Below are 15,479 nucleotides of genomic sequence, written 5' to 3'. Positions count from 1 at the left end.
TGTTGTACAATGATGGCTCACACAACCATCACTTGTAGAGTTCGAAAATTTGTTTGCCAGCCAAGAAACNAAGATCATGGTACTCGAAGATCAATCACTGGGTATGTGATCAAGCTCTGTTCGAGAACAATTTCTTGGTATAACAAAAGACAACCAACTGTATCATTGTCAACTAGAGAAGCAGAGAGTACAGAGCAGTGGCGGGAGCAGCTCAAGAATGTACATGGCTGAAACTTCTGATAGAAGATTGGCACCAGAAAATTGACTATTCGATACTACTTCAATGCAACAACCAATCTGTGATTTGTTTAGTAGAAAATTCAATGTTTCATGGCAGAACAAAGCATGTGGAGGTGCAGTGCNGCTATAATTGGAGAAAAATGGCCACATGTCTATAGATTGTTGGTCCATGAAAAAGTATGNTTGTTTAGTAGAAAATTCAATGTTTCATGGCAGAACAAAGCATGTGGAGGTGCAGTGCCATTTTATTAGAGACAAAGTCTTGAAAGAAGAATACGGATGACCAAGTGGTAGACTTGTCTACAAAAGAGCTGAATATTTGCACACATGAGAGCTTTCGCTGTGGTGCAGCGAATGAGGATTAGTGCTGGGGAGTGTTGAAATATCGTCACTAGCCCAACANATGGAAGAGGGGTGGCCCTCAGAGAAGGAAGTATTACCAGGCTTGGACAACACTGAAGAAATTCCTCCACAAAAGACGGGGGAGCAAACTGTACACACTTGCTTAAATGCGAATGTGCTTGGAGATTTGAGTGACACTGATGTTGATGAGCAAAAAGTGACTCAACCAAACANGTCAAGCCCAATAATTGTATGAGCCCATTGTATATTTATTTTCATAGAGATTTTAGAAAAGATATCTAGATATTTGAGAGGAGAGTTCTAGATATTTCAGAAAAAAGATTTAGATTTGTTAGGTCCAGATCAATTCAAATGAGTAATTTCTACAAAGTGTTTTGTAAATCTCTTCTCAATTAGTGTTTCTAACAGAGAGTTGTGTTCAACACAACGCCCTCGACCTATTCTCAAACTTTAAATAGTTTGGACGACATGAATCCTTTGTTGAGCCATGCCACGGAATCGAGACCTCCAAGTGGGCCATTTTTAGTAAGCAGGCAATGCGGGATGAATCGAAAGTAGGTTTAGAGTCTGAAATACTCCCTCTAAAATTTGTTAGGTATTTTTTTTAAAATATAATATTAACAGCAAAGATACTTTTAATTTTTTTTTTAAACTTGGAAGTATTAATGATTTTTTTTTTAAATTTTAAATGTATTTTTGAAGTAAATAAATATATGGAGACAAAATATAAAATCTAATAATATTTTTTTATTAATTTAATCNAGGAAATGACACCTCAACAACTTAGACATTCAGAGATAATCCTAAAGTTAAATCCAGAGTATGCCAATACAGCTATTGTAGAAGACGGAGTTAATGAGCCAGAGACATGTGAAGCATCACAAAACTTGGCTTGCCAGAGAGCGAGGGAGGAAGAAATTATAGCCCTGGAGCAAAATCAAACTTGGGACTAGTACCAAGACCAGAATATATCAAATCCATCTTTTGCAAGTGGATTTACAAAATAGAGTGTACCCCAGATGGATCAATCGTGAGATAAAAAAACTCAGACTATAGATTCATGNAAAAAAAAAAAATTAAAATAACATATATTGTAAGAGAGACAGAGATGCAAGATGACAAAGTGGAGTCAGTGTGCAAGGTGACGACAGTCCATGGCGACAGTCTTGATTTGATAGCCATCAGATGTCAGTACAGAACTCCGACGAATGAATCTCAGCCGTCAAATTCTGATNCACTATGAGGAAACGTTTAGTCCAGTGGCAAAGATCACTATCATACAAGTTCCTCTAGCACTTGTGGCAAATAAAGATTGGAAATTTTGGCAGATAGNCTCAGCCGTCAAATTCTGATAACCAATGCCCCAGAAAGGCCCCTCCATATTGTGAAGCAAACAGTGTGTGGGGGTTTCACTGGGCAGCCTCTGCAACAGTGGGCGGAATATTTCTCCATAAAGACCCGAGGCTGCTACCCATCATGTTCATTATCACCGCTGACATTGCTGGAGGCAATGCCACCATTGCTGAACTGAAATGGGCTGTTGCCAATACTACTCCCAATGATGAATTTTGCATCCCGACCTGAATCCAAAACTCGATCTCTCGTTCATATCATATCATATCATATCATGCTTTGGATTTAAAGATGTGATTGTTTATGTTTTGATTCATACCTCAAGGGATATTGCTCTCCGTTCTCGTTCTTGAAATCCACCGATTGCGGCTATTGTGTAGCTGCAAAGTAAAATGATATCAACATGGTTAAGAAAAAATGTGAGATCTCATGTTGTTTAGAGTGAAAAACGAAATATTCCTTATATGGGTGTGTAAAACTCTCAATAATAAACGCATTTAAAATCGTGAAATTGACAGTAATGGGTAAAGTGGACAAAATCGGCCAACGGTAGTTTTGGGCTGTTATAAATGGTATTAGAGTTAGATATCGGGCGGTGTGTCAATGAAGACGTGGGCCCCTCAGGGATGGACTGTGATATCCCACATTTGTTCGAGAGAGCAACGAAACATTTTTTATAAGAATATGAAAACCTCTATCTAACAGACGTGCTTTAAAACTGTGTGACATGGACAATATCTGATAGCAATGGACTTGGACTGTTATAAATGGTATCAGAGCTATATCGAGCAGTTTGCCAACGAGGACGTTGGGCACTTCAGATGGTGGATTGTGAGATCTCACATTGGTTGGTGAGAGAAACTAAACATTCTTATAAGGGTGTGTAAACCTCTCCCTAACAAACGCGTTTTAAAACCATGAGGCTAATGATGATACGTAACGGGTCAAAGCGGACAATATCTGATAACAGTGGACTTGGTTTGTTATAAAAAATCTACGAGGATTGAAGTTCGATACCCATTTGACCAAATTCACGTCAAGAAGCAATGAAAGAGATACAACGACGACTTACCCGACAAAGAAACCAACGAGGTGCAACAAAAACACCGAAAGTATTACAGCTCCCAACTCTCCGGACAATATCGTTTTAACACCAATCCATGAAGATCCGTCGGAACCCAACGTCGAACTAACAAGTGATGATTTAAATCGAACGAAATTCTCTGAAAAAACACTAAGATAAAACAAGAACCATCAGTAAATCCACCTCAAAAACAGCTTAAGAAAGCAAAAAATGGTTCAACAACAAAGAAAAAAGACCTGCAAGCAAGAAGTGACGAAGTTAAGACAGCAACAAGTGGCGAAAATGTCACAATTCGTTTCACAAGCTTTGGATAAGCTTTCTGCAAGTAAGAACCCAACAAAATGGGAGCTACCACCACCTAAACCAACAAACAAAAAGTCAACCAAAATCTATGTCGGATCGATTTTAGTCAAAGTTCTTTTGTTTGTTTGACCTGAAGAGTGCTGAGAGACAGCTTCAAAGCGTTGACCGGAACGAAAGCTCCAACGAGCGTTTTAGTGAGAAAGGGAGTGAGAATTACGGCTCCCAGAGTGGTGCATACCGTCATTATAATCGATAAAGGAACGTCGCCTCGAGCTATTAACGTCACCTGAAACACTATTTACTGTTCAAAAAAAATAATTGATTGTTGGGAAGAAGTCCCACGTTGGTTAATTAAGGAAATATCATGGATTTGGTATAGAGCAGAAACCAAAAAGTAAAGTTACGAGAGTTTATGCTCAAAGTGGATAATATAATATCATTATCATGGTATCAGAGTCATGCCCTTAACTTATACATGTCAATAGAATCCTGGAATGTCCAACAAAGAAGTTGGAACCTTCGGAAGTGTAAGTAAAAAATGACTGAAGTGTCGAACAAAGAGTGTACTTTTTTCAAGGGCTCTAGAGAAAGGAGTCGAACCTCAATTAAGCGGAGGCTATTCGAGGGCTCCATGAGCCTTAAGGGAGGCTCTATAGTGTACTTTATTGGAAGGGAGTCCCACGTTGGTTAATTAAGAGAATGATCATGAATTTATAAGTACGGAATAGATCTCGATTGGTTCGAGGCATTTTTGGGTATTTTGTTTAAGGGCTCTAGAGAAAGAAGTTATAGGCCTTAGGGGAGGCTCTATAGTGTACTTGGTTCGAGAGGAGGATGGTAGGAGGGAATTCCACATTGATCATAGATTTATAAGCCAGGGAATACATCTCCATTGGTACGAGACACTCAAAGTATACACTAGATGATAAACTTACCACACTCGAAGCAATCCCTCCAGGACAACATCCGAGCAAGACCAACCCGACGGAAAGCGGCGGCGGAAGGCCAAGATATTTTCCGATGAGAGCTCCGACCACCGGCATAATTGTGAATTGAGCTATACATACATATAATATCTGACCAAAAATCAACCAACCCACAAGCTCAAAATCATTCATTAATTCACCAAATATTCCAAAATTCAAAAAATGTTACAAAAACTCACAGAAAGCGGCCTCTCCATGAACAGAGTGAACAAATCCTTGAGCTCCAGAGTGAGTCCCATGGCCAACATAACCAACCCAAGAGCCAAGCTATAAGAACCAGGCCCTCTCCGCACGAACCACGAGAACGTCGACGGTTTCAGGCACGCAACAACGCCACCAGCCGTGATATACAGAGGGAACAGCCCTGCCGCCGTGGACACGAATTTGGCCACAGGGGTTGGTTTCTGCGGCGGCGTTGGAAGAGATGGAAGCTCTGTTTTCCGTTGAAGTGCTCGGACGGCGAGGTGTCCGGGGGGCTTTGACGGCCGGAAAAGAGGGGTGGGGGGTCTGTAACGGCGGAGCTTGCGGTGGGTGTGGAGAGATTGGGACAAGAAGGGGGTGAATTGCAGAAAAATAGAAGACATTATGAAGAATTTTGTGTTGGTTTGGTCTCCAAGAAAGCAGGAATCAAATAAATAAGCACATTCCTCTCGCAATTTCTGCCAACTACCCTTACAGCCTTGCCTTCGTAATTAGTACAAAATTATTGGAGGTTACCAATAGTTAACCATAAATCATTTATTAATTGAATCTTGTAATTTAAAAATGCATTTGNTTTTTTTTTTTTTTTTTTTTTTTTTTTTTTGGAGCTGGAACGACCATCGTTCCAGTTGTAAATTGATTGGGTTGGTTCCTAGATTTACGATTCAATTTGAATATATATTTTTAAAATTAATTAAAAATTATTTTAAAATTTTAGAGGATAAATAATAAAAAAAATCAAAATAAATTTAATATATGTATACATATATTGCTCTGGCAATCAAAATCGTATATTTTAAATTTAATTGAGAGGACCTACGTCAGTCACAGTAAGGAAATTCATAAAAGGTCGGGAAAATCGCTCCCTACTAAACGTGTTTTAAAATTGCAAGTTCGATGATGAAACGTAACGGGTCAAAGCGAACAATATCTATTGACAAGGTTAAATCAAACAATATCTACTAATGAGGTATTTGTTTCGACGATAATACGTAATGGGTCAAAGCGAACAATATCTACGGACGATATAAAAAACAGACTATATATATATATTTTTAATAATAAATTTCAAATGATGAAATGGGATTTGAGCTCCCGTGATGGGGTGAGTGTTTGGGAACGTGTAGAACGTTATTGTCGTTTTCTGGTTTTATTTTTATTTACAAAAACTTTTACACCGAACACGTATTTTCTAATTATTTTTTTTTTTAAATAAAAAAATGTGTTTAAATTTTGTACCAAACACCTTACCAACCCCCTCCTCTCACGTGATCCACTTGCTTTTATTTGTTCTAATAATTGGATTTGGGTAACATAGTTTTTAATTAATTAATTAATTAATTTTGTAGTTTTTTAATTGGTTAAATATTTTAATTAAATTTTATTTTCATGGTTTGATTAAATTCATAATTTATATGAAATACCTCACCAACCCATTTCTCACATGATCCACTTCGTTTTATTTTAAATTTTAAATTGGAATGTGTATGAGTTAGGTTAGATGAAATTGATTGATACAGGAATACCATATTTACATATTGTTGTTTATGTCATGTTATGTTGTTCGAGTGACTTTTGTGATGTGTGCACTTCGTATTTTGTTGATTATATTTGTTATGTTAATACGGTCATGTTTAAACATGAATGAAGACCATGAATTTATGTCATGATATGTATGAAAGTTTTATGTACATCATCTCATTGAACCATGATTTTTAATGTGGGTCTCATGCACGTTGTATGTTATATGAACATGGATTAGCTTTCCAATTTATTAGGACACCACATTATTATTCGTGTTTCTTTCCTTTTTATTGGTTTTCGTCAGTGTGAACACTTACTAGTCCATAGTCAAGTCTAACGGTATGTTAACGAGCTTGCTTGGTGTGCGTGAACTGTATGTAAACATGGCTCTACTGAGAAAGAACAGTAAAGCTCAAGGAACAATCACACAAATTAGATCCCACAAGTCACAAAACATGTGGTGTAAAGTGACATTTTTTATTATTATAATAGTGTGGTAGTATTTTTAAATACTCATTCTATATTTAACATTTTACGTATACATAGAAGGTGTCGTATTCAAAACCATGTGGTTTCAGGTTTAATCGTATGAATTCAATATTTAATTGATTTTGAATGACCAAAATCATGTCAGAGAGCAATTTAAAACCAAACTAAAAGGATGTTAACTCTCTAAGTATACCTTTAACAACAGAAAGGTTCCGATATTTAATATGTCATTAAGTACAGTGATTGAGTTGAAGAAATCTTTTGAACCAATCCAAGAGATGTGTGACTCGAGCAATCTGAATAGAGTTCACAATCCGACTCAACCCAACCCAACTCAACTCTTTGTTTTTTGGTTAGGTTGAGTAGTCAAGTTATTTTTTAAAATTATTAAAAAATATATATATGTTTATACATATTACACGTTATATTACTAACTAAAATCTCAAAAACATAACTATCAAACATTTACAAATATGACGTTAGTTAGAGTTGAGGTAGTTTGGGACGTAAGCCTATTTTCAAGTTGGTCGGGTTGGTTAAATTAACTCAATAAAAAACATAAAATTGCTAATCGACCCAAATTTTTCGTATTAAAAAATTCAACCCAATTCAACAAAAAAAAAAATAATAATAATAAATAAATAAAAAATAATGGATAATCTAGATTAAGAATCATATTAATACGCATAATTATCCAAAACAATACTAACTTGGCCGAAGGAAGACTTAGAAGGTGACAATTGAGGAAGTAATAAAGATAAAACCAACCAGCTCATCCCACATCGGTTGTGCCCATACCACAGTAATCGGAAGTGTCTATAAAAGCAGCGGTGGAATTCATAACAATTCATACCTTTCTCGGCCTTTTGGCTAAGATCAAGTGTAGTATCTGTTCTTATCAGTTTAATATCTGATACGTGGGCCATCGGCCCACATGATATTAAATTAATTTTTAACGGTGGAGAGCCCGTTTACAGCAGCTTGCTGCTGGGGCTCTCGAGCGTCGCCCAAGTCTTGCACTACTGCCTGGGCTGGCGCACCCCTTCAATTGCAGTTTTAAATTTTATTGATTTTATTTATTCAGTAATTATTTGTTTTATAATATTACAAAACTTGATATTTTTTAATTCTGTTTTCTAAGAGTAATGTAGACTGAAACTTTAATTACATTACTAATTAATGGAGTCAATTTCTGGACTTGAATAATAAATTTAATATATGATTGCTTATATATTACGAAAATATACAAGTAGGTCCAAATTACCCCTATTATGAATATATTACAAAAATATATAAAATTTAAAGAGTGTAATTAGTTAATTAATTAAAGTTAATTATTATGAAAATTGATTAAAGTTAAGACCTATGAATAATTAAAGTTAAATGAAAAGTGTAATTAATAAATAATTTAACTAAAGTTAATTATATAAATAATTAAAGTTAATTAAAGTGTATATATAAATAATTAAAGTTAATTAAAGAGTATAATTAATTAATTTAATTTAAGTTAATTAAAGAGTGTAATTAATTAATTTTATTAATTTTTAAATTTAATTTTGAGATAATTGGACCTCTAATTAGGTTCATTAAAAGTGAATCTATTTTAAAAAAAAATAGATATTCAAATTAATAATTTCATTTATTAGATTTATTAAAATAAAAAGAGACAAAAATGTATTTATTATATTTAATACATTAAATATAAAAAACTAAAAAGAGAAAAAAAAAATTAATATATTTAATACATTAAATATTAAAATAATTAATGTACCATATACCTTAAATAGAATATAATTTTTTTTGAATTTAGTTAATTTTTTTATTTATTCAAATTTTTATTTTTAATAAAAGTAAAATGTTAATCGGTAAAAATTTATTTATTTATTTATTTTTAAACATTTAATTAAAATTTAAAATTTAATCTAAAAAAATAACATTTTAAATAGTTAAAAATTATTTATAAGGTTGGTTAGAAAATATATAATCAATAAAATAATTATGAATAAAATAAATAAATAGTGTATAATGTGTATATTTTAAAATTAAAATAATCTAGGGGAGTTTGTTAACTCAATATAGAATATAGTTTTAAGAGAATCCATATATTTCGAGGGTTAAATCAATTAATTTAAAATGAAACCAATAACAACAATAGAAATCTAATTAAAACAAATATTCAAAATAATAGATATTAAACTCATATATTGAATATCATATAATTCACAATTGCATACCTATGTTACGAGAAAAGTAATAATATAGCATGTTCATAGTCGAGAATCACGAGAGCGATTTTAATAATATTATATGTATTTATGGCTAGAATCAAATTATGATACGAAGTCAAGGACGGGTGTGTAAGACCAAATTTATGCTTGCATTTTGCTAAGAAGTACACAATTTTAGTTTAATTTTATTTGTTCCACCCCCTCCCCCCATTTTCTTTCAACTTTCCCCCCCTCAAATTCCCTAAATTACTTAAATATCTTAAGAAAATAAACCTTTACATATATAAAAAAAACAACCCATTTAACACACAATATTATAAAGCTTTAAAAGATAAAGCATATCAAANAAAAAAAAAAAAAAAAAAAAAAAAAAAAAAAAAAAAAAAAAAAAAAAAAAAAAAAAAAAAAAAATCATTTTTTTCGGGCTTAAACTAAAAGATCGAGTTTAGATTTCGAGGGATCTTCTCTCTCCTTTTCGCCGTTCTTCAAATTTTGATAGGGAGAAGAAGAAGAGGGAGATTGGGGAAACTGATGAGAAAACTCGGCCAACATTTGAACCACTTCTCTCATTGTTGGTCTTTCCACACTGTTCTCTTGCACACATAACATTGCTATGAAGAATAAGTGTTTTGCTTCCTCTTTAGGCACCATCCCGATCCTTTTGTCAACTATGCAAATAATGTCGTTTTCATTCTCGCCATTTGTTAGAGCTCTTTTGCACCATTGTGCTATGTCAACCACTCCGTCCTCGAAATCTCCAACTGGACGACGACCCGTCAAAAGTTCTAATAGCACAACTCCAAAACTATATACATCACTTTTCTCGTCGACTCTCAATGTGTACGCATATTCTACAATAATACAATAAGAAAAAAAAAGTGTATCAGTATATATATCATCGTCATTTACAAAAATTGGAATCGAAAAATATTTATAAATATAATAAAAAAATAGACTATAATTCAAACTTAGGACACTCATCAGATAAAATCATAGGTTTTTAAATTAATTGAGCTATGCTGATATTGCCCATCATATATCAATAGTAACATACTTAAATCATTAATTTTAAAAAATAAAATTTATTAACAAAAAAATTGAAGAATTTAAAACATAGAATATTGAACCTACAACGGTATTAAAATTTTAAGAGTAATTTTAAAATAAAATATTTTAAGTCATGCAATAAAAATATATATTTTTTAATTTTTTAAGTTAAAAATATTACTACAACTTTTTTTTGGAAATAAAGTGGAAAGTTAGATAATTTAGATAAATAAAAAAATTTGAGTGTTTTTTCTTTAAAATATAATTTGACCAACTGGTGAAACCAAAGTTCCAATGGTCACTGTCAATCACCGCCCTTGGATTTTCATGGCTGTGACGATCGGACGGCTGCGTTGACTACTAATTCAATTACCATGGCCCACCATACGGATTTTAGTAATTAACTAACTTAACTAATACTGTAACGACCCAAATTGAAAAAGAAAAAGAAAAATAAAATAAATATGAAAATCGAAAAAAGCAATAGAAAAAATAAAAAAATAAAAAAATAAAAGAGAAAAAGAGAAAGAAGAAAAACGTACCAGGAGCAATGTAGCCGTAAGAGCCGGCGATCACCGACATGCATTCCGACGCGCCGCCCTCGAACATGAACTTCGCCAGACCGAAATCGGCGACGTGAGCTTCGAAGTTGGAATTCAAGAGAATGTTGTTCGATTTCACGTCTCGGTGGACGATTAGTGGAGAGCAATCGTGGTGGAGGTAGCAGAGACCTTTGGCAGCCTCAATGGCGATTTTGCACCTCAAATTCCATCCGAGAAACGAGGCCTTTTTGCCATGGAGTGCTTCACCTAAGCTTCCGTTCCTCATGTATTCGTATACGAGGAGATTTGTCTCTTTATTGGAGCAGAATGCGAGTAATCTGACGATGTTTCGGTGTCGAATGTTACCTAGGGTTTGGATTTCGGCTCGGAATCCATGGTCGTGACTGTTAGGGCCGAATCCTAGGAGTTTCTTCACTGCGATCTCGACTCCGTTCGGCATTTTCCCGTGGTAGACGATGCCGGCACCGCCTCTTCCGATCACGTTGCCGTCTTTCACGCACTCCAATACGTCGTAGACGGTGAAATCGAGCTTTTGGAATGAGGTCATTTTCCATGAACTCGATCCGTTTCTTTTGAATGATTTCGCTTTGACTACAGCCGCTATGGCGAACACTAGAGAGCAAATCAGTAGGCCGAGAGCGAAGATTAGCTTGAAGTACGCCGGAGTTTTTCCCGGTTTTGTCGCTGTTGTTGCGAAGTTGCAGGGATTATTCAGGAGAGAGCCGCAGAGTTGAGGATTTCCGGCGAAGGACGAAGCATTGAAGAAGGCAAGTTGTCCTGATTCCGGTAACTTTCCGGAGAAATCATTGAAGGAGAAATCAGCAATCGTAAGGCTCTTCATTGCCCCTATTGATTTCGGTAGGGATTGATTTAGATGATTTCTCGACAAGTTGAGGTAATTGAGAATATGTATATTCGAAATTTCAGGTGGAATTGGGCCAGAGAGGTTGTTCTTGCTCAAATCAAGGTAAGTAAGATGGATACAATTCCCTATTTCAGGAGGAATTTGACCAGAAAGTGTGTTTCTGCTAAGATCAAGCTTTAGAAGTTGATTGAGCTCTCCAATGGAAGGAGGGATTGTACCAGAAAACTGGTTGCCATTGAGGAGGAGAATTTGCAGAGAAGAGAAATTAGAAAGTGAAGATGGTAAAGATCCTGAGAGAAGATTGTTAGAGAGATTAAGTTGCCCTAATTTGATGGGTTTTGATGAACTCTCCCAATTTTCTGAAAGTGTACCTGAAAGGTAGTTGTCCTGAAACTCTGCTAAATTTAGTTGAGGCAAGTAAATGAAGCCATTGGGAATGCTTCCATTCAGATAGTTCTGCCCCAACCTCACTTTTGTAAGACTGGTACATGTCCCTAAACCATCAGGGATTGGTCCAAACAGGAAGTTGTTCATCAGAATCAGTATTGTCAGCTGATTTGATGAACACAAATCTTGCGGTATTATACCTGTGAGCTTGTTTGAAGACAAATCGAGGAGCCGAAGCCTCCCATTTTGGCCAAGAATCTTCGGGATTGTGCCGGTAAAGTTGTTCATCCACAGTGCCAATGTCTCTAAGTTTGGTAAATCTGCTATGTAGTCTGGAATAGATCCGTGCAGTTTGTTGATGAAGAGGTTGTAAAGCTTGAGCTGTTTGAGATTAACAAACTCAGATGGGATTTCTCCGGTGAGTGCATTGTTGGAGAGATCGAGATAGACCAAGTTTGTCAAATTGCCTAACTGCTTCGGAATCGAACCCGAGAGTTGATTTGTATACAAATATAGTGTGTTCAAGGCCTTCAAATTCCCCAGTTCATGAGGAATTTGACCATCCAAACTGCAGTCTGTAATCTGCATGATAACCAAATTGACCAACTTCCCAAGCTCAGGTGGAATCCCACCTTCGAAAGCATTGAAATGACCCAAGTAAATTTCTCTCAAATTCGTGAGATTTCCCAGCTCTTCTGGGATTTTCCCAACCAAATTATTTCCTTCAAGAGAAAGATATTGCAACTCTTCTAAACTGCCATAGCTCTCAGGGATTTTTCCATGGAAATAGTTACCTCCAAGGTCCAAGTATTTGAGGTTCCGTAAGTTCAAAATCTTAGTGGGGAGCTGAGCAGTGAAGTTGTTGTCATAGGCATCGAACACCTCCAAGTTCGGCAGGCTCGAGAAGTTCCAGTCCAGAGTCCCAGTGAACTGATTGGTTGAGATGTTGAGGAATCGAAGGTAACTCAAATTCGTTACTTCAATGCCACCAGAGAAGTTATTTCCTGCTAAAGACAACTCAGAAAGTTGGTCAAGACTCGAAATCAACGGTGAAACAGAGCCACCAAGGTTCAAATCTCTCAAGTCAACCGACACAACTCGTCCATCAGCGCACTGAATCCCGACCCACGAACAAACTGAGCTGAAGTTTGAGGCATTCCAAGTGCTTAGTATAGCAGAGTCAGAGAATTGAAACCCTTGTTTGAGAGCAAGCAAAACATGGAAATCACTGACCAAACTGTGGGAAGAAGAGGAGCCTAGAAGAGACAAGAATGTAAAAACAAGGAAAAACATGTTTTTCCCGAAATTGTTTCAAGGGAATTGAGTTTGGAAGTACAGGAAGGAAAAATCAAGGGTCTTAAGCAGCTTTGCTGTAATATTTTCTTCAGCAAAGTGAGGAGGAGAAGACAGTGGAATAACACGTTGAACTTCTTCAAGTGTACTTGGGCTCAAGGAATCAAGCATGTTCATAGTAAACGAGTGTTCAAATACAAGTAAGAAAAACTAAGACCCTCCTTTTTTTCTCCTCTTTTGTTTGCTTTTCTTTCCTTTTCGTGAAGATGCAATGTTGAAATTCTGCTACAAAAATGGTTTCTTTGCTTTCTGGATTCCTCTATGCAAGTTTCTTTTAGCAAAGCTAGGAAGAAAAGAGGTTGAATGAAAGGAAAGAGAGAAGATGGCTCTGTAGATAGACAAGTAGCTAGCAAATTGCAAGTTAAAAGATGGCCGTTGGATAATAGAAAGATCAAATGCGGGGTGGGGAGGGAAAAAGAAATGAAAAAAAACAAAAAAAAAAGAGAGAGAGCAAAGTTAATGCTTTGTTTCCTTTCTTTATTCATATGACAAGAATACCCTTCAGCTTTAATTAAAGGATGCTCTTTATTGCTTTGAATGAATGAAAAAGAGAGAGCTGAAGTGAAGGATTTGCACTTTCCATCAATAAGAACAGTTCTGTCCTCAAGCTTTTGGTAAATGACTCTTGTATGTTTAGTTTTGTCTCTTCTTTTTTTTCCCTGAATACTAACCAGGAAACTCAGGGCTGTACTGCCCTCTGTACATTATAGGCCTCTAACTCAAGCTCACCTATAATGTCACTCCCACATGAAGTCCTTGCCTCCCCAGGACGACATAATCTTAACTCGACATAACCATCATTGTGTTGGTTTCGTCTAATAATTTCTCTTCGAAAGGGGCGAATCTCGAGAGTGAGAGAAACACAAAACTTTTTTAACCCAAGAATCCAATTATGCCAAATGACGTTTCCTTCCTAATCTTAAATCTCTCTATAAATTCTAGAAGCCAAGAAAAAGAGTTCCTCAAGGAAGATAATACAAAACCATGGTGATGATCCTTTTTTTTTTTTTTGGGTTTTTATTGATCATATGATAAAAGCTATCCACTTTTGAAGAAGAAATATCTACTAAAGAGTTGGTTCCATGTGGGTGGAAAAGAAGATGATGATTATTAATATATCATTACAATGGTGTTGAATGATCAATCTACAATGATGGGAGAGATGCAGGCTGCTGCAGATGAAGAAGAAGGAGCCAGTAGGTCAGTGAGAGGTCTTTTTTTTATTTTTTTATTTTTTAAAATTTTTAAATGGAGGGAATTTACTCTTATTAGTTTATAATTCTAATTCCAAATGATTTCTTCAACTTTATTCCTTCTTCCTAGTTGCCCTACATTGGTGGACCAGTTATCCATGTAAAAGAATGTAGGATTTGAAAGCTTTATTAGAAGATGGAATAGTCTTAAAGGGAGAGCTGTAAAGCAAAAGCAGAGCAGCAGATGAAATCTGCTTTTGATCTTCCTCTTAAAAAAAGAAGAGCCATAGAAAAATCTACTGCACCTCTTCCCCTCCTTCCCTTCTCTTCTTCTTGAATAGAAAACATTGTTTTTGTTTTTGTTTTTCTTCTTTTCTGTGATCTACAATTATAAATTGCATTTTGGGATCCATGTTGTTGTACCTTTTCCCCCCTTTTAATGCAGAGGTGTTTCCCCCCCTTAGTTTATCAAATTTCATTGATCAATAAAGTTGAGTCACATTTGTTTTTGTTCTTTTTTTAAAGTTAGGAGTGATTAAATGTGGTACTAAAGTATAGTCTCTCGTATTCAAACTCTTACGACGTCATTTCTTAATTTATATTGATTATCGTTTGTAAGGTCTGGTAATCTATCTCTTGTCAGGTGTTGTGAGATCCCACGTCGGTTGGAGAGGTGAACGAAACATTCTTTATAAGGGTGTGGAAACCTCTCCCTAACGACACGTTTTAAATACCTTGAGCGGAAGCCCAAAATGGTAATCTATCTCTTGTCAGGTGTTGTGAGATCCCACATCAGTTGGAGAGAGGAATAAAACATTCTTTATGAGGGTGTGGAAACCTCTCCCTAACAGACACGTTTTAAACACCTTGAGCAGAAGCCCAAAATGGTAATCTATCTCTTGTCAGGTGGTGGGAGATCCCACATCGGTTGGAGAGGGGAATGAAACATTCTTTATAAGGGTATGGAAACCTCTCCCTACCGAACACGTTTTAAAAACCTTGAGCGAAAGTTCAAAAAGGATAATATCTGCTAGTGGTGGGTTTGGGCTGTTACAGGTGTTGTTATCAATGTCAATAGGGACGTTGAGGAATCTTAGGACGTGATAAGCGGTAAATGGGTAAATAGTTTAGTAGACATGAGGAATCCAAATACAAATGATTGACCTAGGTATGAGGGTTAGAAGGGGGAGGCATTTGAATGCACACACACACACCCCACTTGTTTGTGATATTCAGAAGGGGCACTTGGGCAAGAGTGCCCTATGACAAGTCCTTATCTCTCATGCAGATGCGATTGTGG

The 15,479-nt window shown here is 35.8% G+C and overlaps 2 protein-coding genes, 1 long non-coding RNA gene and 1 other non-coding gene across 4 annotated transcripts; 2 read left to right on the top strand and 2 right to left on the bottom strand.

The window, feature by feature from the left end:
- Positions 1-1,693: 1,693 nt before the first annotated feature.
- Positions 1,694-4,938, bottom strand: LOC111810590 (sodium/pyruvate cotransporter BASS2, chloroplastic-like). The gene is made up of 8 exons (XM_023697319.1): positions 4,509-4,938; positions 4,279-4,419; positions 3,474-3,629; positions 3,277-3,398; positions 3,029-3,190; positions 2,276-2,336; positions 1,957-2,183; positions 1,694-1,837 (listed from the first exon to the last, which is right to left on the bottom strand). Exons 1-7 carry the CDS (start codon positions 4,911-4,913, stop codon positions 2,013-2,015), a joined length of 1,218 nt encoding a protein of 405 aa, XP_023553087.1. The 5' UTR covers positions 4,914-4,938; the 3' UTR covers positions 1,694-1,837; positions 1,957-2,012.
- Positions 4,939-7,392: 2,454 nt separating this feature from the next.
- On the top strand, positions 7,393-7,588 carry LOC111810975. Its single transcript, XR_002817490.1, has one exon. It is a non-coding gene; the product is annotated as a U2 spliceosomal RNA (small nuclear RNA).
- Positions 7,589-9,167: 1,579 nt separating this feature from the next.
- Positions 9,168-14,025, bottom strand: LOC111810098 (leucine-rich repeat receptor-like serine/threonine-protein kinase BAM3). The gene is made up of 2 exons (XM_023696672.1): positions 10,361-14,025; positions 9,168-9,622 (listed from the first exon to the last, which is right to left on the bottom strand). Exons 1-2 carry the CDS (start codon positions 12,924-12,926, stop codon positions 9,198-9,200), a joined length of 2,991 nt encoding a protein of 996 aa, XP_023552440.1. The 5' UTR covers positions 12,927-14,025; the 3' UTR covers positions 9,168-9,197.
- Positions 13,033-14,688, top strand: LOC111810099. The gene is made up of 2 exons (XR_002817365.1): positions 13,033-13,126; positions 14,025-14,688. It is a non-coding gene; the product is annotated as an uncharacterized LOC111810099 (long non-coding RNA).
- Positions 14,689-15,479: the final 791 nt, after the last annotated feature.

Source organism: Cucurbita pepo, chromosome LG14, assembly GCF_002806865.2.
Source record: "Cucurbita pepo subsp. pepo cultivar mu-cu-16 chromosome LG14, ASM280686v2, whole genome shotgun sequence".
Classification (NCBI taxonomy): domain Eukaryota; kingdom Viridiplantae; phylum Streptophyta; class Magnoliopsida; order Cucurbitales; family Cucurbitaceae; genus Cucurbita; species Cucurbita pepo.
This window is presented reverse-complemented; position numbering and strand designations above follow the sequence as displayed.